At 44.2% G+C, this 23126-nt stretch overlaps 1 protein-coding gene across 2 annotated transcripts in view; it reads right to left on the bottom strand.

Annotated features, from left to right (window-relative positions):
- AP2B1 (adaptor related protein complex 2 subunit beta 1) overlaps window positions 1-23126 on the bottom strand; it is a 65508-nt gene that overhangs the window by 29097 nt on the left and 13285 nt on the right. For both annotated transcript variants that reach the window (XM_026037010.1, XM_026037011.1), the window contains exons 5-13: window positions 21679-21869; window positions 19508-19729; window positions 18569-18689; window positions 16373-16468; window positions 12076-12191; window positions 11472-11637; window positions 10884-10982; window positions 7605-7864; window positions 3816-4008 (exon numbers count right to left, since the gene is read on the bottom strand). In XM_026037010.1, the coding sequence (XP_025892795.1) occupies window positions 3816-4008; window positions 7605-7864; window positions 10884-10982; window positions 11472-11637; window positions 12076-12191; window positions 16373-16468; window positions 18569-18689; window positions 19508-19729; window positions 21679-21869 (1464 nt within the window). The remainder of the gene's footprint in view (window positions 1-3815; window positions 4009-7604; window positions 7865-10883; window positions 10983-11471; window positions 11638-12075; window positions 12192-16372; window positions 16469-18568; window positions 18690-19507; window positions 19730-21678; window positions 21870-23126) is intronic.

Here is a 23126-nt window from a genome sequence, read left to right as displayed (position 1 = left end):
ACAAGAACAAGAACTGCCCAGGGTTATGGAAAGGAGCTTAGACCCGGAACAAACTCAGTCCCGGCTCTGTTAGCCACACAAGAGCTTTCCATAAGTTATCAAGCAAGCCTGCTCTGACTATAAACAAAGAAAATCCTGTTGCTGTACTTAAAGGCCTGGTATTTTTTATTTGTTAACACAGGCTTACCATCTGTGCACGTACGATATGCACACGTTAAATGTAACATCGATTACAAGACTTACTCTTGAGCTAAAATGCAAGATATTCACTGAAGAAAATAACTTATCTAGCAGCTGAAGTCTCATAAACACCTAGCAATGCTAAAGAAGAAATTCAAGAGGACAGCATTAATTTACTGTTTATCTAGTTCTACACAACGCAGTTGTCATTCAAACATCTAAAGAAAAACCCCACAGTTTAAGAATTTGAAATTCAGAATGATATTTGTTTTAGAAATTAATGCTGGGGTGGATCTTCCTGGTTTAGTCTCACTGGGACTTCCACTGCAAGAACATCCCTCCGGAGACAGGCATGCACTCCCAAGGAAAGGAGGCGTTATCAAATGCACAAAAGCCACCCCCAGTATCCAAGGGGATCAACACATGACACTGAGTGAATGTGACAAAGTGGCTGATAATCTGCCAGCAACCTCTTCCAGACCTTCAGCTGCCTTTGAGCTGCTCGAGCTGCTGATGCAATCTCGCCATCACAGCCACTGGTTTCGTATCGACTCCCAACACACCCCAAACCATTTTCTTTCACTGTGATGCACGCAGGCTTATTTAGCCATCGTGCAATTACTTGTAAAATGGTGCTCCGACACGTCACTGGTCTTTGTCCCAGTTAAGCTGGGAGATGATGCCGGAGGCATGAGGCAGAGTCCACGCTGCATTCGAACACCCAGGCTCCCAGACCCAGAAAGGCTGCTGGTGACATGGAGATAATAGAGCTTGAGAGCAGAGGTGGCAGAAAGGCCATCAGCAGCAGCCTTAAAAATGACACTAGACAGAACCTGTTGGGAACAAGCAATCTGTTCTTCAATGAGACCCCCAAAATGCGTGGCTCCAGTTCTCCTGCTAAGATTCCTAGGGTAGCAGGGGGAACAGGAAAAGGAAGCAACTAAAGCAGCACACACAAGAGGGTGCATCCGTGTGCATGGGCACACAGCTGCTTTCCCCTGGTGTACAGGCCAAAGGGACTAAATGCCTTCTGCTTTGGGAAGAAAAAAGACTGCTCGCATCGCCTCGAGCTTTGTGCAATGGTACAGGTGCCTCATTTGATCTTCCCAGCAAAATAGGGGAAGAAAGTGAATTAGAAAAATTTCAGAGTAATGGAGATGGAAGCTTTATAGCCGAAAGAGAGAGAGGCAGCAATATAATACACAGAGAAATGTGTGGATGAGCTATCTGGAGGAGGAGATTGATACACCAATAGCCAGCATGCATACTGATATCCTGATAGCCAGAGTACAGATAAGGGTGAGGAAGATGATTTATTTGGGATCCCAAGCCCAGTAATTGACTGCCTGAGCAGCCCAAGTGACTGGCACCCCTGGCTCCTGGCCATTTTTGACTGCTGGTGAAGGATGAAGCGCTCAGCCCTTCATCAAGGGAGCAGCCCGGGAGCCGCGGGTCAGGCTTTTAACACGTCTCCCCCACCTACCACCTATACAGAGCATGTGTGTACCTGCATTTTGAGCCCGAGTATTTTGTTTGGCACAAAACTTTGCTTAGTATTAGCCCAGGATTACTCCAAAGGCCAATCCCCTGACAAGCCACGCAGCACAGAATGACACTGCCTAACAATTAAGCTAATTCCAGGTTGGGGTAACTCGGTTTGGTACTATTTAAACACATGCCCACAACAACAAAATAAAAGAACAGAGCAACATTTGCTCACATACAGACTGGGGTGATTAAGAGACAAGCAAAAGAGCCAGCAAAATACATGGATTTATCCGGATGAGATTCATTTATACCTGTGAGACATAAGGAGGAAAAAGGGCATTTGCAGCAACAGCTTTGCAATAGAAAATGTTCTGGGAGGGAAACAGCCTCTGGATTTTCTCAGTGCTGCCCCCATCTAATAAGTCATCTGTGTCAGCACCGGCCCACGCAGCCTGGGGCACAGCTACTGCCCTGCCCAGACACCGGCACTTTGCTGCATAACACCAGGGAGCCCCATGAATTTACTTGAGGCTTGAGGGAATGAGAAAAAAAAAAAGTAGTAAAAGCCTCGTATCATGTAAACGAACAGTTCTACTGCCAAGGGAGGTCATTAAATTAAGCTTGCTGATGCCAACCGTTCAACATTTTTTTCTCCTAAAACTAAGTTTTAATCCTCCTGTTTTGCCTATTTACTTATCTGTGACTGCTAATGACATACAAAGGGTTACTATAGATGGCCTGCGAGGCCAGTAGAGACGGAAATTTAACTCCTCACCACTCTGAACCACCACAGCGCTGCTTCTTGCAACACGTGGACACAGAAGATCCCACGTTTTGTTGGCAGCGGCTCCTGCAGCACAGGACAAGGGCGGCAAAGGTCACTGCTCTGTGTTCCCTGTCTGCACTGCCAGCAAGCCCACCGAGGCCATTTCCCTAAAGCCCTGTTCCCTTGCTGTAAACACCAGGTCAAGAAGGGCTGTTTAGATGGCTCTGAAATATCTGACCTCAGTGAAAACCAAGGCCATTAAAGGAGAGATTGTTTCCAGTTCATTAGCTCATGTAATGCTGTAGCTGGAAGTCGGCTTAAATGTCTGCTTTAATAAGATTATGGCACCTTAAAAAATTCTTTGGCAAATAAGGATCTGTGGCATCTGGATTCATCCAGCTGCCTCCTGCTTTGATGATTCACGGCTTGATTCACAACGGAAGAGGCACCTAAGCCAGGCACACAGACACCCTGAGCCAGCACACACAAGGCAAACCTCAAACCGCAGCAAGACAAATCCAGTGGGGATCGGAAAACCACTTTGCTCTGTTCACTAGGGTGGACTTAAGCAGATTACATAGTGCAAATGCAGCCAGGCGGCTTCTCAGCCGGCGGGCTGCCAGCTCAGGGCTCCCTATGCTCCACCACGTGGGAGCAGGTCTGGGGCTAACCACATTCCCTGCTCCTCGCTGCCCGGCGGCTGCGGAAACACAGCGTTGAGCTCTTCCCGGCATGGCAGCTGTCATCCCCTTGTTAAGGGAGTCCCTCGTTCCAGCTCCGGCCCAGCTCCCATCCCAGGGCAGCAGCAATGGGTGTTTATCCGCGCTCCGGAGCTCGGCCGGTGGCTGCTGCGGTGGGGGGCAGGACTATGTGCGGAGCGGCAGAGCACGGCCCTATCAGCCTAACTGCAGATAAGATGCCTCTGATACTAAGCCATGACCTACTCTGGAGAATACACTAGTGGGATGATGCAGAGCTATGACTTGCAGCACTGAGCGTTTTTGCAATGAGATTTAAAAGGGTTACAAACCGGCTGGGACAAATGTCCTTTCAAAAAGGAACCAGAATAATTAGAAAGCACTGGGACACTCGGAATCTTTGCAACAACTTTGTTGTTTTCTTCTCCAGGCAGAAACAGCAATGAAAGATGCATGCACCGGCCAGAGGGATTCTACAGCATACATCAATAATTGTTTTATTACAGGAAAAACCTGCCGAAAGCTCACAAAATAGTACTAGTTAAAATTTCTTCAAGTTTTAGGACTCAGCCCCGGGAGCTCACGGATTCAAGCTTTACAAGAATAAGTGATCATGGCTTTGCAGGGATGTGTACAGCTCCACTTAGTTCACAGCAGCTGAGGCTAAAAAGCAGATGACTTACCAAGCTGTCCAGCCCTCCTCCCAGGAGGTCCACAGCACCCATCTGCATGGAGGACACTTGGGGAACATTCACGGGGGGGCCCAGGTCCAGGTTCAGAAGGTCTCCAAGGAGGTCGCCCTGCGATGGAATGACCTGTGGCTGCTCCAGGTTGGTAGTGGCAGTTGTGCCCACAGGGCTGTCTCCAGCATCAGTGCTGCAGGTGGGAAAAATAAGAATGAGAGAAATGAGCCATTAGTCCCCTCTGGTCTCTGGCTTCAGATTTCCAGCATAGAGAAACACAGCAAGAGTTGGCCTGTGTGCAGAAGTTCAAATTACAGGTTTGTCCTGGCAGTTGATCACATATTTATCACATATGAATATTTATCACACCTTTATCACATACAAAACAGTGTGTTAGGGAAAATGTCTCTTCAACACATGCTTTGAACACAAGGACCTGCCATCAATCAGTCATCGTTTGCAATTCAGAAAAGGGCATCTTCAGGTGTGAAACCCCTGCCCACCTGAAAAATGACAAACCAAACCCTTCTTAAATCAGGAGCTATAAATATTATATAGGCAACAACACTGAAAATAAGTCTTCCCCAACTTGGGAGAAACTTCTGAGATGATATTAAGCCTAGAGAACTGTATGTAAATATGAAACAAATAAACTGCAGCCACCACCATGAAAAATGCACATGCATCAAACCCAGATTTCCTCCCCAGAAATCTACCACTAATAAAACCCTTAAGCTGAATCTAACAACACAAGTTCAACCTCCCTACGACAGATCTGGATTAGCCACGTTCCACCACCCAACACCAAGACTCACAACACGTTTCTAATTAAAAACCTCAATCTTAAATTGGCACCCCCCCCCCTTCTCCCAGTAATAATTTCTTCTTCTATGTATTAGCAGGCATGCTAACTACTAGTCTAGAAAAACTCATTATACAGCTCCCAGAATTTCTCATCATAAGCAGTCAGGCTCTTCTATATTCATTTGCCACTGAATTTCACAAGGAGATGAAAAGAAAATGTAAAACTCACTAGCTACTGGAGAACTTATTACAACATTTATCCTTTAAATCCACAGATGTTAATATTTTAGATAATTCCAATCTATTTCGTGCCCTGTTGCCTGCAGTAACTGGGAATGTTATTTGCAGCCCATATTACTGCAGATGCAGCTAAGGGGCAGTCACATACAGATGCCACTGGAATGAGTGTAGTGCTTAACACTGGGGCTCTCTCATAAGGATTCCAGCTTCTGAGTAGTTCCAATCCTCTTCCTTATCTTACTCATCACTGAGGGAAGACCCTAAAGAACACAGTATAAGCTGCTCCTAACTTCCCTGCCAAGAGAAAAAGATGTAGCATAAGGACTGGAGAAAGAATTAGTTACCAGGCAGCAACAGAAAGGGTTGAAAGATAATTTGCATGCAAAGATCTACACCTCCAATGGTCCTCATATTAGCTGTCCTTCCTGCTTCTGCCTTCAGCACGGAGACTCTCCTGGCTATGCTGAACAGTTAACTAAAACAGTTTGGAAGAGGAAGTGGTTATTCTGCTCCGCCCCAGCGTGAGCACGGGCTTTTGAGAACAGCATGTATGAGCAGAGGCACATTACAAGCCTGGAGTGCACACACACAGTTCTTTCCCAGTATATAATCCCTTTAGCACTACACCTCTTCAACACTTACTCATCCTGCTTCAGAGGGAGAGAAAGCAACGCTTCAAGGTTCTGGTTAACTGCAAGCCACATATAGATGCCACTGGAACACAGTGCCACAGGACAAGGCAATGTAGTAACGTAGGTACCACCTGCAATGACGTGACACCAAGCAGGCACGGAGGTTTTCTTCCACTAGATTGCTACTCTCTAACCTGCTCCAAGCTGAATGATTTCCAGGCACCTTTCAGGATTACAAGGGGTAGATCAGTTTTAATACTGAGCAAGACCACACTGAATGCATGAATTCAGGCTCCCCACAATCCTGCCCCCAAGGAGCTTCTCTCTATAAATAACATCACTTAAAGAGGCAATTTGGCATCTTGTGACATGGTGCAAGGGAGATCTTGGCATAAACTTGATTAATCCATCTCACTGCCAGCAGTAAAATGGAAAGGCCACAAAACAAGGCCTCTTTATAAGACAACCTTACTTTGGAGAAAGCTGATGTGTCCCTAAATAGCACTATTCATTTTTTAATTCACCAAGAGGGCTTCTCTTGCACAGCGTCAACTATCAGCGTGTTTTGGTAAGCACCTTTTAGACTTTCTGCCAGCAATTCTTAGCACTGTGGATAAAGCTCTGGTGGTTTTAGGTAGAGGTAATGGGTAATTATGGTATGAGAAACATCAGAGCAACGTTAAAGATTGCTACAGTGGAAAAAACAGGGGAGGCTATTTAACTCTCCAGGTAATAGTTCCTAGTTTCAAGTCACATAAGCAGTATACCCAAGAAGCTAATAAAAAGTAAGATTCCTTTCAACAGCTGAATTGCTTAAACTAAGCAAGCTACTCAGCTGAAAGACTAGCTTCTGAAAAGACCTGAAGTAGCAACATACTGAAAGGCTGGCCAGTCAATATCAAATCTATGTCTTCCTTGCTAGTTCGTTTTGTTACAGAGACAAATCCTACGTTAGGAGAGGCATTTGCTCAGGCAAAGCAAGCGCAGCTTCTCTTGTGTGATGAGAAGACTTGTGATTGCAGGTCCTGGGTCAATGCAACCAGACTGGATTTCATGCACAGCAAGAAAACAATTCAGCTTCCCAAAGCCTGTCATACTACAGAAATAGCTTTAGTTGCTAAGAATAGCAGAGGAGTGGTGGCAGAGGATAGAAAAGGAGCAACATCACACATTGATTTATCAGTGCGACAGCATAAAATAGCACTGCAAATGTCACTTTGGGAATATATTAAAAGGTAAGCCTGGAGTCTGTGCCTCCTGCTGTAAAGCACACTCACGTTTGTAATTAATACAGTTGGCAAACAGCACTGCTTACTTGAATGACAAACCATGGGAACGGGCTGAGGAGCGACACCGTCTGAGTTTAAGCGACCGTAATGCCTGCTCTTGCAGATCTAACCCACTCCCAGGGCTGTGATCACAGGGAAGTGTTAAAGCTCCAGATAATAAGGCATTATTTCCACAGGCTAGACAGGACCATATCACTGTAAGCATCTTATTTTAAGCCCCAAAGGACTTCAATGACAGAATCTAGCAGATTATACACTTCCTTTGCTTTACTTTTACAGATCCCAACAAGGAAATTGTGTTAGTCCTTCACATCTCACGTTCCCACTGCACAGGGTTCTGGTATTTACCAGTTGCAGAAAGCAGTATTATTCTACACAATTAAACTACATTCTTGCTGAAGAATAAGCTCCTATAGAAGCATGCACTGATTGGATTGTGCAAGATATATGATTTTACCACTGTTGCCCTCCTCACGTGTTAACCTCGTACCAGTTATCCACAATGTCTGCTTTGTTATTCCATCTCTAATGGCAGGGGCCTTGTAACCAGCACTTTCTCAAAGGCCATTGAGACTTCTCCATGGATGAGAGCTTTATGATGATTTCTCTGTCTTCTGGTGCAGAAACTCAGAAACATACATACATACATACCCAGGATTAAATCCTACAATGAAATAAGCCCCTAAGTGATCTGCAAGTCTCAATATAATTGGAAAAAAAAAAAAAGAAATAGAAGTGTTGAAAACGTCCTCGCATCTTTGGCATTGTTTGCTATGAATAAACAACTGATCTCCCCCATTATCACAAGAGATCCCTTTGCCTACCTTCCATGGTGAATTGGCAAATGTTTGCGGTGGATCCCGTGGCTCCCCTCCACAAAAGCATTGGGTGGTTTGTGGTACACAGAAGCTAGGGACCCAATATGGCAGATCAGCTCATCTAGCAGAGTCGGCTCAATCAGATCGGTCTCTTCAGAAATAAGGGGCTTTTCTGACAAGACCACTTCTTTGGCAGTAACTGGATCCGTGGACAGAAGGCGCCAGTAGATGTAGCCACGATCCCGCAGGTCGGGGTTGTCAGAATCCTGAGACAAAACATAGCAGCAGTTGTTGGTTTAAACGGGACTAACCACTGTAGCCACTTCCAAATTTCCTAGCAGTGATTCTGGTGGATTTAAAGAATTTTCAGGAGCAGGACAACCACCAGTTTTCCAATGATGTTACAAACCACTGTTTGTGACTAGCATGACAGAATTTAAATTTAAATGAAGGATTAAGTCCTGGTTTACTAACCTAAAAAGTTAACCACATGGTCAGAGAGGAAAAATCCATGACTGACACAGCCCATAGCTGTCCCATCCCACAAAACTTCTTTCCAAACTCACCTGACACTTAATATAACAAGAACCAGAAGAACATGGAAGGGGCAGATGGGAGGAAAGAAGGCTGAAGCAAAATGACTCAGTCACATCTAAGAGTAGTGGATAAGAGTAGCCATGCAATACTGCATATTACAGAAGAATGATTCAAGATTCCTGGAAACATACGACTTACCCAAGGGCACTCGTAGGACAAAAAGATCCCGCAGAGCTAGGATAGATCTTAATAAGCTATATTCTTCACGCCAAACGAGATCTTATTTATCCTGCTATTTAATTATTTAATGAAGTATGGAAAGATGCTAACGATACATTGTTAGCATCCCTCATCAATTCTCCAGCTGTCAATAACATCTTTGTTTTACCGCAGATAATTCTGACTCTGCATGAAACACTAATTATTTCTCTCTTTTCAAACAGCTCTGCCCAGAGTAGCAAAGTGGTGATAGTGTGCAGCTAATGTTCTAGGCATAGGGGAGCTGGTGTCATTTTATTTTGTGGTGCTACATGTTTAAGCTGTCCATAGAAAAAAGGGGAGGGATGTTTAATCCCCATGTCAGCAGAACAAGGGCTGCTTGTATACATTTTACACCTATAAAATGGGTATGGGTATCCATGGGTATACATGTAATTTTTTTTTTTTTGTAAAATTTTGGGAGCACAGACTACACCTCACCTGCCTTCATTAGATTTTTCTCTCTTGTTTTGTGATCTCAATTCCCACCTCTGCTTATCTATTGTAACCTGCTGCTCTGCCCTCTGTCTCAAGATATTCTTGGGCACACAGCACAACATCTATTTGTAATGAGACCGAGCATGCTAAATTCATTTTGCTTGCAGAGACTTAGATTTAATGTTTGGGTCAAGCGATTTCTCTGCAGTGCTGTTTTTCAGCTTTATAGTGGAATTATGGGCTCTTTGCCCTTACCAATTCCTACGCAAACCTCCTCACCCTGCTTGCAGTGGACAGCTGAAGATCAGGGAGAGCTTCTGCAAGGGTAGAGGCAAAAGACCACATGCTTCTACTTCCAAACACTGATGGAAAAGCGACTGTTTCTTTCCACAGCCAGATACAGGGATTTGGAACTTTGGTCCACTCACCGGAAGACAAAACTCCTAGATCTTTTCTTTCCCATATTTTTCTTAAGCCTCCGCTGCCTAGGGTCTGCATACACACCTGTAGCTGGGGAACCCATGCTAGTTTAATTACCCACACCAGCCGGACAAAAGCGATGAGGATGCAGCAGCTTTGCACTATCCACCAGGTTACAAACCTGCTAGGGACCCTGATCACTACAGCACACCTGGGTCCCTCCCATCCCCAGCTGCTCCACTGCTATTTTTACCAGTGCTGGCTGGGCTAGGCTGGCTCCTGCCATGATCACACCTGCATTGTGTTGTGCAGACTTACCCTAAGAGACATGCAATGCTTAAGCAGGGAAAGAAATGTATGCAATTACCCTCCCACTCAAGTGAAAAACACTATCGCTACCTCGAAATCAGACCTTGAAGTAGAATGCTTTTTAGTGTTTTACAGCTACTTATCCTACCTCAATTCTCATATTAAACACAAGAAGTCAGACTGAATCAACATTTGTGATGAAGAGAAAAAACAGATGCCTATTATATTCCTAGGGTGCCATTAAGTGTTTCGTGACTCAGCAGAGTGACTTTTAAACACTTAGTACCTTTCCTCTGATGGCTTAGATGAAAGATATACCATGTCCTTGGCCCATTCTTCTCCAAAGAAGAGCTGAGAGCCTATGCAATAACATATTTGTCTTTACAGCTATGTAGGTTTTGAAGCAAGAACAGCAGGCTACAAATTTCTTGTCTATGCATCATGTGATAGCCCCATCTGTGAGAAACTGAGTATTAATAAGTTCATATCCATGACTTCTTGCAGCGAAAAAGGACCAAAAAGGCCAAGTAAAGATTCTTTTCCTGCAGAAAATCTGGAGTCAATCACAGCCCATCCAAAGCAGTTGGAAGAGTTTATTTTCATCACCTGGTCTAGAGAAGAGCTGGTCTTTTTTTGGCTATGCCATTACACAGTTGTCCAAGTCATTAGAACCTAGGAGTTCAGGAAAATTGGCTTAGGTCTTATCCACTCCTGTCAAAACAACATCCCTGCTTCCATCCTTCAAAACTACTGAATTTTTGTCTGCCAGCTCAAGCCTAGTCCATACCTGCAGTGATCTAAGCTTACAATATCCCTAGCTCAGCATCTCATGCATAATGAATCTGGGATCCTAACCCACTGTTAAAGCCTCCAACAGAGCTGCCACATCGTTTGGCAACAACCAAGTAAAAGGGGAAAGAAAACCCAACCTCAGTTCTTTTGTTTTCAGAGAACTGCTTACACAGAACAAAGTCTTTGCCAAGACCTTCCCCTCTGTCAGGGCCTCAGTTGTTTTAACTGCAAGCCACTTTCAAGGAGAAAGCATTTCTGTTTTTACAGAACTCTTACCTTGTTGCTAACATTTAATATGAGGGGGGATGAGGGGAGAATTTGGATGAGGCAATAGCAAAGGAGAGTGCAGATGCCAGATGGCATGGAAACAGGAACAGAGCAGCAGTCAAAACCATCCTCTCTGGGAGAAAGAAAATGCCTGAATCCCATCTACTAGGCACAGCTGACTGCGCTGGCAGATGGGAGACACTAGTTTGCAGGTCCCCAGCACAGTATTTGGAGTGCTCTGATTCAGCGGGTGTCTTGGCTTACCTGTGTGGCCAGGCTGAGGACCTGCTGAACGAGCTCCTGTGTCTCAGAAGGCTTCTTTAAGAACAGCTTCACTATAGCAGTCAGCAGTGTGAGCTGCACCTAAGAGAAAGGAATGCAGCAGAGAGATTACAAGACTTACCCATGCTTTAGTGATGCGTTCCCAGTCTAATTATCATCCTTTGCTGATACAAAATCCAAGTCAATGATTTATAACCACATTATACTTTATGTTGACAGTAAAACCCAGCACAGTGAAACTCCTGCTTGTCTGTTGCAAATATTTTTTCAAACAAGTCCCTAATCACTATGCTGAGATTAATGTTATAATTTTATGCATCTCAGCACTACTCTTCTGTATGTTCTAGTTCACAACAGGGTTATGTTTCCCCTAAGGCACCCAAAAGATGGAGTTCCTCCTGCTCTGCCTTATGCTCCAGGAAGAGAAGTTTGGGAGAAAACAGGCAGACCATAGAGAACACCTATACACTCCCACAAGCTTTATTTTAGCCAAATATTGACATTTTCTTTAGGAAGTATTTTATGACAACTGCAGTACACAAGCACAGATAAAATGAAATCCAGTTTTACCTGGGTACTTTCATCATGGAAGCCCTCCAAAAAGCTCTCTAACAGCTCATCAGCATTGTCAATTCTTTCTGCATATTCACCCACTATCCAGATCATGGCAGCTCTGGCATCGGGTTCATCCAGGGAATCTAGGTTCTCGCACAAAGTGGCGATGATGCTTTCGTACCTGATTTGTCAGAGCACAGACTGATTACTGAGGTGAATTCAACTAGTGTAATGGATATACATCCATTCTGCAGAGAATCCTGCACTGAATTATAATGTCTCGTATTTCTATGCAACACGCAACAGGCAGTATTTCACTCAACTACACAAGACAATTCTTACGCATTTTCCTTTCCATCCTGAGTGCTAATATCCCACCAGCTCAAGAGCTCCACTGTTTCTTTAATCAGCAAGAGCACCCAGATGTGGAATTCAAGATGCAAAGTTGCCTCCCTTTCTTTTTTGGTAAAGCGAACATTTGATCCAACAGTTTAATCCAGCTCCCCACGAGACTGTATCAGATCTTGCAGTTTCACTAGCATCTCTTCCTGACTGATAGCTCTGAACTGGATATCATCTCTCCCAAAGGCCTCCAAAACCTTTCAGGACTTTCACGTACTTGTTGGGGTACTTGCGGAAGATGTCCCTGATGACTACGATGGCCTCCTGGACCACATAGTTGACCTTGGTCTGGATGAGATCTAGCAGTGTGCTCACACAGCGCTCTGCAGATTGCTAGAAAGAAAAGCAGAATACCACAATTAAAACAACTTGAAGAAAAGCCTCTTCCCAGCCCATGGCACACACACACACTGAGACATCAGGGATGCCTATTAAAGGAGACACCAGAGAAGGGGAAAATAAAAGCACAACAGCTACAAACTTGGTAGGTATGTCCAGAATATCCTACATGGTGACCAATGTTTGTTTACTAAGCAATTTAGGATACTTCACCATTAAGATAGTTTTGATGCTGGCTCCTTTGATGTGATCAAAGTAACTGTGTGAGTAGGTGTTGGATTCTCACACAAAAGACATCAAGAACACTGCCCGCATTACTACTTAGGCCACTTTCTTGCTGGCTATCAGTCAAAACAGGCCACCGAATGAGTTCTCTCGGACTTGTCCAAGCTGTGGCAACCAAAGGTGGGAGCATTTTGACAAAAACTGCTGGAAAGCAACCAGGGAAGTAAGGAGGAAGTGGAAGGAAGGCATGCTGCCAGTCATGGTGCAAGAAAAGCAGCAGATTCAGTATCTCTGGGGTAAGGTCACTGCCAATGTGCAGTACAAATACAGCTATAAATACAAATCTGGCTGTTGCTAATGCAGCGCTCACACTAAACTCAAAATTCTCAGCAATGGGCACAGTAACAACAACTAGGCACTGGAACACTCCATGAATCAGAACTGGAATTCAAGGCAGGTAACTCAAGGAGGTCAAATCCCAAAGAGCACAGAGAGGCCGGACATCAGAAGAACAAACTCCAACACCGGAGAGCCTGGAATACGGTAGTGACTTGGCTATTAGTAGAGTACATACGAAGCTTCGTGACATACAGCTGGTGATTAATGTGAGGAGCAGACTGCTCACGACACTGCCTAGGCAATCACCACCAGAACATTCATAAAGCACTCAGTATCGAGACAAACCTTGTAGGGGACAAACAATAGCAACGTAGGTGGATTTTTCAATTCGAGTGAGCTAATAGTTCCCTTCATTTTTGGAAGAGCTTGAAGGCTGAGGAGAGGAGGAGGAGGAATTAAATGACATTTAAGTAAGTCACAAGACTCATTTCTTGAGAATGGGCAAAGTCTCAAGGACAAATCTCATGGCTTGTAGAACTGAAATTGGGACAAACAGAGACGAAAATATCTTTGTAACTTTTTGCCCATGGGCGCCCCAGCAGTGATACCTTACCAGTGCAGCCTACAACCACACCAAACAGAAGAAATGCTAGCATGGAAATCGGACAAAAAAGGAAATCCCCTTAAAACCAGTCATTTTTTATTCCCCTTCTGTTCCATCTTTGCAATTGCCACTAAAAGTCAGGTGATCTTAAAGAATACTCAAGCTAAATCTTTCTTAAGCTAAGCTCAACTCTACAGAATCTATAGCACAACTCACTGCTTGCAACTCAAGTAGTGCAGCGGTTCCAGATATTACACGGAAAGCTTCAAGAGCAGAGAAACTCGAGAAAAAGATAATGAAGTTTCACATTTTCTCCTCTTTGGATTCTTTGAAATCTGTTTTCTTCCAAGAAGGACGCAACATTTACTTTGAAATACACAGCATTGATTTTTAGCTCAAGAGTCAGTCCCTTGGAAAACAAGCTGCCACAGGCACAGCAAAGCAGCCCTCGTGTCCCTGCAATCCAGCAGATCGCAGCTCAGCTCGATCCTATTGTAAACATGTCACTGTTGGCAGGTGGACATCCCTGGGGACTGCAGTGCTTTGCAAGCTGACATGAGAGAGTGCCCCAGCCAGAGCAGCTCTCAAGCTGCAGTGAGGAAGGACAAAGAAACCCGTGCCAAACTTGCTTTGTTGTTCTCTACTAACCAAATGAAAGCCTGCAAGATCACTGAAGTGATCACACTTCAGAGTCTCTGTTAATGGTCAAAGATCTCTAAGAACTGGACTGCCAGTAGAATCTCCTGGAACTGAGAGAAATCCCCCCTCTAACATAGTTCCATCCACTTCTCCCTGCTCTCCAGGAATCACCACCTCCCACATCCTCTTCCTCAGAGGCCTAAAGGGAATAAGAGCAAAGCCTTCTTCCCTTACAATCACGTCATCTTCACCTAATGCTGTCAGTGAAGCAAACTAACCTACATGCTGCCAAGTCCACCCACACCACTTTGCTGTAGACTAACGACTACCTCTGCCTTAGCAAGCCTATTTAAAATGATGCTCTCTGATATCCCCCAAACGAGTAGAGTTACTTGAGCACAGGCAAAATCCAGCAGCCTTGCTGTGCAACATGTGCATTGTTCCCATCTCCAAAGCTCAGACTGCCTCTGCTGTTGGCCCTGTGCTCTGTTAGGCAGCGCAGGCAACATCACACTTGCTCTAAGGCTCAAGCCATAGCAGATACAAATGTATTTACTAGCTTGCTCTAAGAGAGGTAATTAGATGAAAGGTAGGTTCCCTATTAATGCTCATTCATCAAACGCTCCTGCTGGCTGAGCCCTATGTCAAAAAGCCAATTTCTAAGCCTTGGGAACTTGGACACCAAGGGCTGCAAGAATGTTAAAACTCTTCCATTAATCATAACTCACAGTGCAAACAGCCTCTAGTAAGCACAGATGCATCGGGGACAGGGATTAACCTAGCAATGAGGACAGCAAAGAGCTGTTTCTTTAAATATGGAGCAAATGGACGTAATCTTTAGCAGCAGTATCTTCAAAGGAGTGCTGCTTACAAAAAAAGAAAGGTTAATTCAAGCTATTGGGAAATGCAAAACTAAAGTTAAGAGTCACTGCAGATTCGCTGTGACATTATTAGCCTTTTGCAGACTGAACACAACTGTCATCCTGTTGGGTGGGGAGAAAAAGTGCTGGGGATGAGGGTGAGGAATGGTGAGATCTTCCAAAGTATGTTACTGTAGAAATACACCACCTTTTACCTGAAACCACACAGGACTAATGTACTTCCTACTTCCAATCCCTACAAAGGGGCCTGCCACCATTTTTTTTAATCTTCTCAAGATCCCCCTTTCATGCTGGAGGGCCTTTGCTGTCACCCCCATACTTCTCTCCAGACAGCAGGCAGCCTGTAACACAGAGGGAGCACCCTGGATTTGCCACTCAGGGTTTCCTTGGAACTGCAGGCATGAAACAGAGCAGTGATCACCCCCTCGCTCAGTCCCATTTAGAAGAAAGTCTTTGCAGCAATAGCACGGGACCAGACCGGGAGGCTGTATGGAAAAAGGGTCTGATTCTTTCCAGAGGACAGCAAACGGGAGCCCTCTTTAGACAGGCAAACAGTGCTTTAGCTGGAACCAGGGAAACTTGTGCACTGCCACTATACTCAGCCAGGCATGATTAGCTTTTATTAAATCTGCTGTCAGTTAATGCTTGCAGGAGCACACTTGAGCAGGAGCTAAATGAGCTCCACTGAAATTAGACAACTTATGCGGCATTTCACCCTCATTTATCAGTTTATTGATGAGTACCAAGACCACAGCATACTTGTCTTCTCTCTTCCAAAGTTTTTTGAGCTCCTGTCAGGTATGCTAGATTTATTTACAGGGAAATTAACAGGAATATCATTTCAATATTCCGTTAGAAGTATTTTGCTGGATCTTCAGTTGGCAGAAGACTTTCAAACTGTTATTTTAGAGAGCTACAAAGGTTCTTGGGAACTTATGTGCCTAAGTAGCTCAGTTAAAGAGGGTACTCTCTTAAAGTCACATGCTATTCAGACCCTTAAAATTAGACAGCAGATACAGTCACTGTCTCTGCAAGTTGCTCTAAAGCACCAAAACCCTCTGCAATTCTATGTGAGTGCTCTACTCAGCTGAAGCCAGGAGTACAAAACACTTCATAATACTGAGTTCTTCTGCACAACCTTCCTTTCCTTCCCCCCTCAAAAGATCTATAGCTATTGAAGAACCTCAAGGACAAATGGTCATTGTTCCACTGAAGCCAGTACAATAAAAATACCATCAAGGATGCTTTGCTGCCTTGCTCTGCCTGCAAGCTGAGGTCTGAAAGTAGCAAAACATCCTCCTGAGATGTACTCAACTGGAGCTCATGAGCCCTACTGTTCAGCTGGGGCTTTGACCTGATTTTAATGTATCCAGGGCACTTGATGTCTATCAAGGAGGAAACCTTGTGTACTATGCAGGAATGAGGAGCCCAACATTGTTTCTATAGCCTGAGAACCACAGAAAACCTCTCAAGTTTTGGATACTTGCCTCCACCTTGATGGCACAGCGCCCAATGGCTCGGACGGCCTTGCGCACGAAGTCAACATCCACCTCAGTAGCATATTCCTTGAGTTCTGCCAGGACCTGCAAAAAAAAAAAAAAATATACCAACCTGAGTCCCAAAACAGTATAGAAGAACATCCCAGTCTAACTAGCTACGCTACTTGGATACCAGAACATAAGCAGGATGTATTCTTCCCTAGCTTCCCACACGCAAAGTTAATGCAGATATTCTACAATCTCTGTCTCTGAAACCTACTGCTGTCTAGAGGAGAAAAGGATTGGATTAGGAAGATTTGTCTCAGCCTGGCTGAAGCAAAAAGATGGCTAGAGGTAGAAGATTCCCCAATTCCCTTGACCAAAAGCCAAAACCAGCCCTGCCAAACAAAGGTTACTACTCATTCCAATGCTGGAAAAATAAAGGAAAGTAGGAGTCACATAAGCCTTGCACATGGATACATCGGTGTATATAGAGCAAACCTCTAAAGAACATTTCTGGCCTCTCCTTTTCTTTACCAAAATGCATCCCTGGATCCCTACGGGATACAAAAGGAGGAGGAAGACACCTTGCAATACATCTATACAGAGATTAATAAAACAGCAAGATCTTTTTCCTTGTAAGACTTTAACTTTTTGTCTCAGATTTTTTTGATAATGGGAAGTGAACAAAGGCTTAGATGAGAACCTGGTGAGATTTGACAAATCACTAACTGGAAAAGCTATTCCATCTTAACTAGATCACCCGACTTAGAAGAAGTGTTTCTAAAAGAAGATCTCATGTAATTTATATTCCCTCTAAGTCTCATTGGGTTTGGTTTCCCATGTCACACTATGACATCAGGACTTTTGCTGAGATGTCCTCACAAATAGATGACAAGAGAGAAGAGAGCAGACACAAAGGGAGCAGTTGTCTGAAAAATCTGTAGTTGGTGTCAATCGTTCAGAACAATGACAAGATAAAGAGGCCCTGAAGGGCCAGACTGCAGACAAATAAATCCACAAGGAGCAGACAGGACATCTGTGTTTTGAAGTTTTATTATTTCCTTGGATGATGCATGTCCACAGTACCCAGAACACCCTGGTTTAGTAGTCTACTCGTTTCAAGTATCACCTGAGTCTAAGCACCTCAGATACAACTAGTTAGAACAGACACGGAGATGAAGGGTCTTGACAAGTGACACGGGGGAAACTGGTGCAGAAACCTGGTCTCAGTGGGACTCAATTCTGGGGGTATTTCTGAGGAAACTTGGCCTATTTCAGAAATGTCTCTGCAGAACCAGGCAAGTGTTCTTTAGTCTGATGATCAGAATCTCAAAATCAGTCCTCCAGACACACCACTGCCTTGCTCCCAAACAACCTGTATTATCTAAATACAGTGCACTAAAGAGTGTGGAGTCTACCAAGAATAAATAGAAAATTCTGAATACATTCTCTTGGCAACTGATTTTTTTTAAAAAGTGTATTCCATACCCTCAGAGAAGAGGCATGGATTGCTATTTTCTTTTTAAATAAAGTTATGCACATACCCTGAAAAGAACAGCTTGAAAATATCCCATTAAATGAAGCTGTTTTATGACAATTAGAATAGCAGAGTAATAGCATTAACCATGGGCTTTAATCATCCTGCATTAGTTTTAGGCCTTTGGGTCAAGGTGTCATTTAGGAACATTTACCCTCTTACAAGAATCTAGATTAAGCTACATTACAGTGTAGACTCTTTGGATTTAAAGCCGTCCACTTTGAGAGCAAGTTGAGAAAAATCAATGTTATTTTAGCTCTGAAGAGTGCCTGTGTGAGGATTTAAGAACTTAACACACTTCAAATTCACACCTCAGTAATGTCTGACTGTCCTGAATGCCTGCCTACAGACACCCTCTCCCTTGAAACAAGCCTCTCCTTCCAGCCTTAGCTCTAGCAGTGATTCATGTGACAGGAGACATCAGCTCTCCTCCCAGAATTATCATCTGTAAAACAAGAAGTACCTAAAAATCACAATGCAATTTAAAATGCAGAGCAAACACCAGCACTTCACACATTGTGCTGCTAAGAGCACAATACCAAGGATAGTGCTGCTTAGTAGCCAGAAGACTATAAGTAGTTGAGTACATCCTCTTTTAAGGACCAGCAGAGAGAGTTTGTCAACCCCAGAACACATGCAGGACCCTTACGAGTTGATTAACTGACCTGGGCAATGTTTGCTTGAGAAGCCAGGCGAATCATGATGTCCAGTTTCTCCAATTTGACATAGATGGGGTCATTGTACTTCACAAAGAACACCTTTATTTCCTGCTTCAGGATCTCAGGCCTGCAGAACACACACAGAGCACTATTTCACCCAGGTTTAGTAAAAATGGGTTGCTATCCTAATAAGAAGTATTTTTGGTTTAGAAAACTACCCAAAACTTTTGCCAAGAAACAGCATGGGGTCATTTCCTGTTCAGGATATGCAAACAAATGAGAACAATAGCTTGAAAGTCAGAAGGCTGGACAAGTAGTTTTTTTTTTTTTAAAAAAAAAAATCTTTCTCCAATTGGGCTGCTGAATTATACAAACAGTGGACATATTTCCAGCAAAACAGTAACATCCTTACTTAAATAATTAAAAAGCCAGCTACGAACTACTTATCTTCTGTCACTTGTAAGACAGCTGTACCAGTGCACAGTAACCCTGCCCAAAGTGTAATCTCCAAGAAGAAACAATATATAAGCATGCAAACAGGAATAACACAAGTCTTTGCACATCAGTATGTCACCACCCTAGTTCTTCTGGGCTGAAGAGAATGATGTAAGGGACTTCTCCACGTTTCTATACATTACCATGCACTGTACGGTTCCACCCTCCCTGCTGCTTGCGATCCGAGTGGTATGGTGGGAACACATTTCCTACTGCTCTTAAGAAAAGACAGTGAAGAGAAGGGCAGCTAAAGAAATACTGTATGAAAAGGGATCTTAGCAGTTGTGAAAACAAAATGAGTCCAGGCTACTAGTGTCACAAGATTGCTTAGTTCATCCCTCGGGGAATATGAACCTGGGTTAAGTGCAGTTCTGTGCAGGTGGAAACATCTGAAGGTACAAAACGGATGCCCTTCCACACCCAAGGAACAGAAGCCCTGTGAGGCTTTACCTTTTCTGCACAATCAAGTTGATGTTCCTCAGAGCAACATACTGAACTTCAGGCTCTCCAGACAGCAGGGTGACCAGTGGAGGGGCAAGTTTCTTCAGCAGCATGTTGTAATAGTCAGAGTCCTTGGGTAAAAGCTCCAGAAACTTCATCAATACTTTCACTGCTGACAGCACCACTGCTGAGTTGGCATGAGACAGTCGAGGGGTTACCCGCTCACAAATACTAGAGACAGAAAAGTATGAGAGGGTTTGCACGTGTGTCAGAGTATCAAGTATTTCAGCTCTTATCTGCATTTAAGAAATCGCATGTGGTTCACATTGAGACCAGGAGCTGAGGACAGCTTCTTCAGGCAACTCAGGCACTTCTTTGATTTGGTTTTAGTTAAAGAACAGGCAAAAATTCCACTTTCCTGAACCCAGCAGGAAGCAAACAAAAATGACTTCTCGCACAGCTTCAGCTTTCTCTCCTGTCACACGTAGCTCAAAAACCCTCCCAGCTCTCAGCATTAGAGTCCCAAAGCATGTTCAGTTATTAGCTTTTTCTGCCTTTGCCTCACAGTCTTCTCTCCTACTCTGTGATCTCATCTGTCACTTACAAGCACAGCTTTAACACGACGGCTACCACAAAAAACACCATCTCCCAAATAATTGTTTGGGGGTGATGGATGCTTCTGGCTTGCTTGTGGGTTGCTGCCATTCCAACCATTTATTTTTGCGAGAAAAGGTCTCTGTTACTTCGAAAGGACAGGGAAAGAGCGACCCAAATACCCCCCAGATCTCAGCTTCATCACTTTCCTCAGTGGATGCTATAATCAGTCACATCCTAGACAACCCACCCCAGGCAGAAAGGAAGTTTGGGTTCATATGGTCTTTCTTACAGCATCTGTCAAGTTTTTTTTCCCACCCCCTCCTGCATATTGCTAACCCAAAACAGTCTTATTCCCATCTGCGCCTCCTGAAAGTTTCTTTCTCTGAAAGATTTGCTTGCAGTCATCCCAGAGAGGAAGCAGCATAGTTGAATGAAGACCAAGTGAATCTGCAAATCAGCCTGGGGGATGATAGTTCCCAGCTGGTACTGCTCAAGGTCACCTGGCAGGCCCGACTGGTTTCACCTCACTGTGCCTCAGTTTCTCCATCCACAGGGGGTGAGGACACCAGCCTTACCATGATGCTAAATTAAACAAAGTGCTTTCGTTCTCCTCTCTGAAAAAACGGCAGGCTCTAGGAGCCCAACTCCACACTAAGGAGTAAGATGAATTACTGCCCACCCAGTTTGAGGCAGTGCTCTTTAGAGGAATGAAATATGAGGAACTGGGACATGTTCGCAGTTGTTCAAACCGGCAGTCCTGTGCCGACAAAGCCAGGATAAGTCGGGCTTGGCTCCCTGGGGATCTCTGCAGGTTTCCAGCACTCATTAATAGCTCTTTTCTGGCACAGGATCTTAGAGCACAAGGCATGGTGGGGGGAGGAAGAGAAAAAAAGGCAGCAAAACTACTAGCAGGCTTTTCTTTTTCTTTTCTCTCTTCCTCCTCTGTCCCTTAAAAAATACTCACTGTAGAAACCCTTTGAAACAAGAGGCCTGTCCAGAATTTCATTTTCATGTGGGTACATGTCCTTCCCCACCTTATTTACATGAAATATAGAACTTCAGAACTCCCCAGTAAATTTCTTTGCTGGTTCCTTATTCCCCTAGAGACCAAGTCTCACTTTTTGTGATTTTGGACATAGATAAGGAATAGGCCTGAAGTGCAAGAATAAGCACCTCATTACTTAAACATAAAGCCTTCTTGTCATGAGCTTTAGTCATTGTAGCCAAAGGTATAAGCAAAAATGTGACTCGAGTGATTTTAAAAAAAGGGAATCTGTTCTGCAGTGTCACAGACTAGCTTTTAGTTGGAAACAAACATTCCAGTCTTGGACCTAAAACATATAGAAAACACTTCTGAGAAGAAGCCCCTCACCTGTAAGAACTCTTTGCCTACTAACATTGCAAAGCCAGATTTGAAAACTCTAGTTTAAAACAGAAAATCCTCCAAATACTGCTCCTAGATAGGTCAGTTGTTATCAGTTTGGCTTGGCCTGATCCCTCTGAAGCAAGGCCAGTTCTTATGAGCTCTTCCCATTCAAAGAGAAAGGGTAAGAAGCGCACACGTGAACAGCAGCAGGACGCACCTCTGAGCTTCGCGGTCGTCTTTGGGATTGTAGTTGGACAGACAGTCCAGGATGAAGATCTGGCCCCACTCGGTGCACTCATTTAAAGCAGTCAGCAGCTTGTTAATGTTCTGAGGGTTCAAATCCAGCAGGTTGCTGTTGGGATGCGATTCACTGATCTCCGACAAGGCAGCGACAGCATTTGCCACCACCTGGAAGAAGAGAGAAGACACGTTCTTCATAAATACTTTGTCAGTGACATGGAGGGGATTAACCTGGGCTTAGGACAGGTTACAGAAGGCAAACCTGGAGATTCCGGCTCATATCAGCTACACAGCAGCAGCAGCATCTTCAGCAGAGCCTTCAGGGACCCAATATAACCTCACAAACAACTCGGACAGCCCAACACCTGACTGCAATCCCGCTGTTTACTGAACTAAGAAGCCTCTCTCAGAAGTGTAAGAATGGTCGCACAGCTGGAGACAGCTGCTGACAAACCTGGGAAGCATACAAAAGCCAGCACGGGTGTGAAGGGCACTTCTCTAGAGAAATCCTAACCTGGAAGGTTTTTCTGTCAAATACAAACAAATGGCTCCTCTGGACAGTCCGGGCTAGGACTTCAGAAGATACAGTAGTGCCCAGAACCATTGCCCCTGAGGAAGCTGGAGATGACATATTCCTATGGAGCAAGATACCTCACCTTCCTGCAGGCTCCACAGTTCCACCCTGGCGAGCTTCAAGTGAGCCTTATCTCCCCCAGCCTCCACAAGATGATCAACTGACAGAGTCAAGATCTCAGAGCCACCATTGCTCTGCTCATTCGGGAACGGATACCACTCGCTCAGTGTCACCTTTGTAGCTCCATGTCACACGCCTCAAGGCGACTGAAGACACAAGAACAGTCTCCTTTGCACCAAAGGATGCCAGGCCTTTAGCTGCATTGAGATTCTGCAGGTCACCAGCTCGAAAGCAAACGCAGCTTCCTGAAACAGCTTCTCCTGCTAACTTCTCCACAAGACGTATCTCAGTTCCAAATGGTCTCCATAGCACCCATTTGTCTGCTAAGTATTTTGGAGAGCCCTGTTAAAGCAAGCACTGCAACACAACTCGTCACTGCAAATGTTCTTGCTGCATTTAAGACTGTGTAAGATCTTCCCTTTTCTAAGTATGGATGACAAGAAGACATGAAGAGGAGGTCAAGAGTCCTACTTTATAAGACTGAGAAGTGGGAGTGCAACACAAATTTCTAATTCCTACTTCCATGTAAAAATTCAACAGTTATTTTAACCGAGGACATGGGAAGCTTTTTAAAATAGAGGAGCTGCAGAACACAAAGACATAAATAGAAGATTTGCAGAATATAGAGACAAAAATCTTTTATTGGTTGAAATACACACTAAGTAAAACAGGGCTTTAAGCCCAAGTCTGACACATAAAACTGATATATTCTATTAAAAGTCATTCTCAGG

The sequence above is a fragment of the Nothoprocta perdicaria genome, unplaced genomic scaffold (genome assembly GCF_003342845.1).
Source record: "Nothoprocta perdicaria isolate Ctin4 unplaced genomic scaffold, notPer1 scaffold_189, whole genome shotgun sequence".
NCBI classification, from domain to species: Eukaryota; Metazoa; Chordata; class Aves; order Tinamiformes; family Tinamidae; genus Nothoprocta; species Nothoprocta perdicaria.
This window is presented reverse-complemented; position numbering and strand designations above follow the sequence as displayed.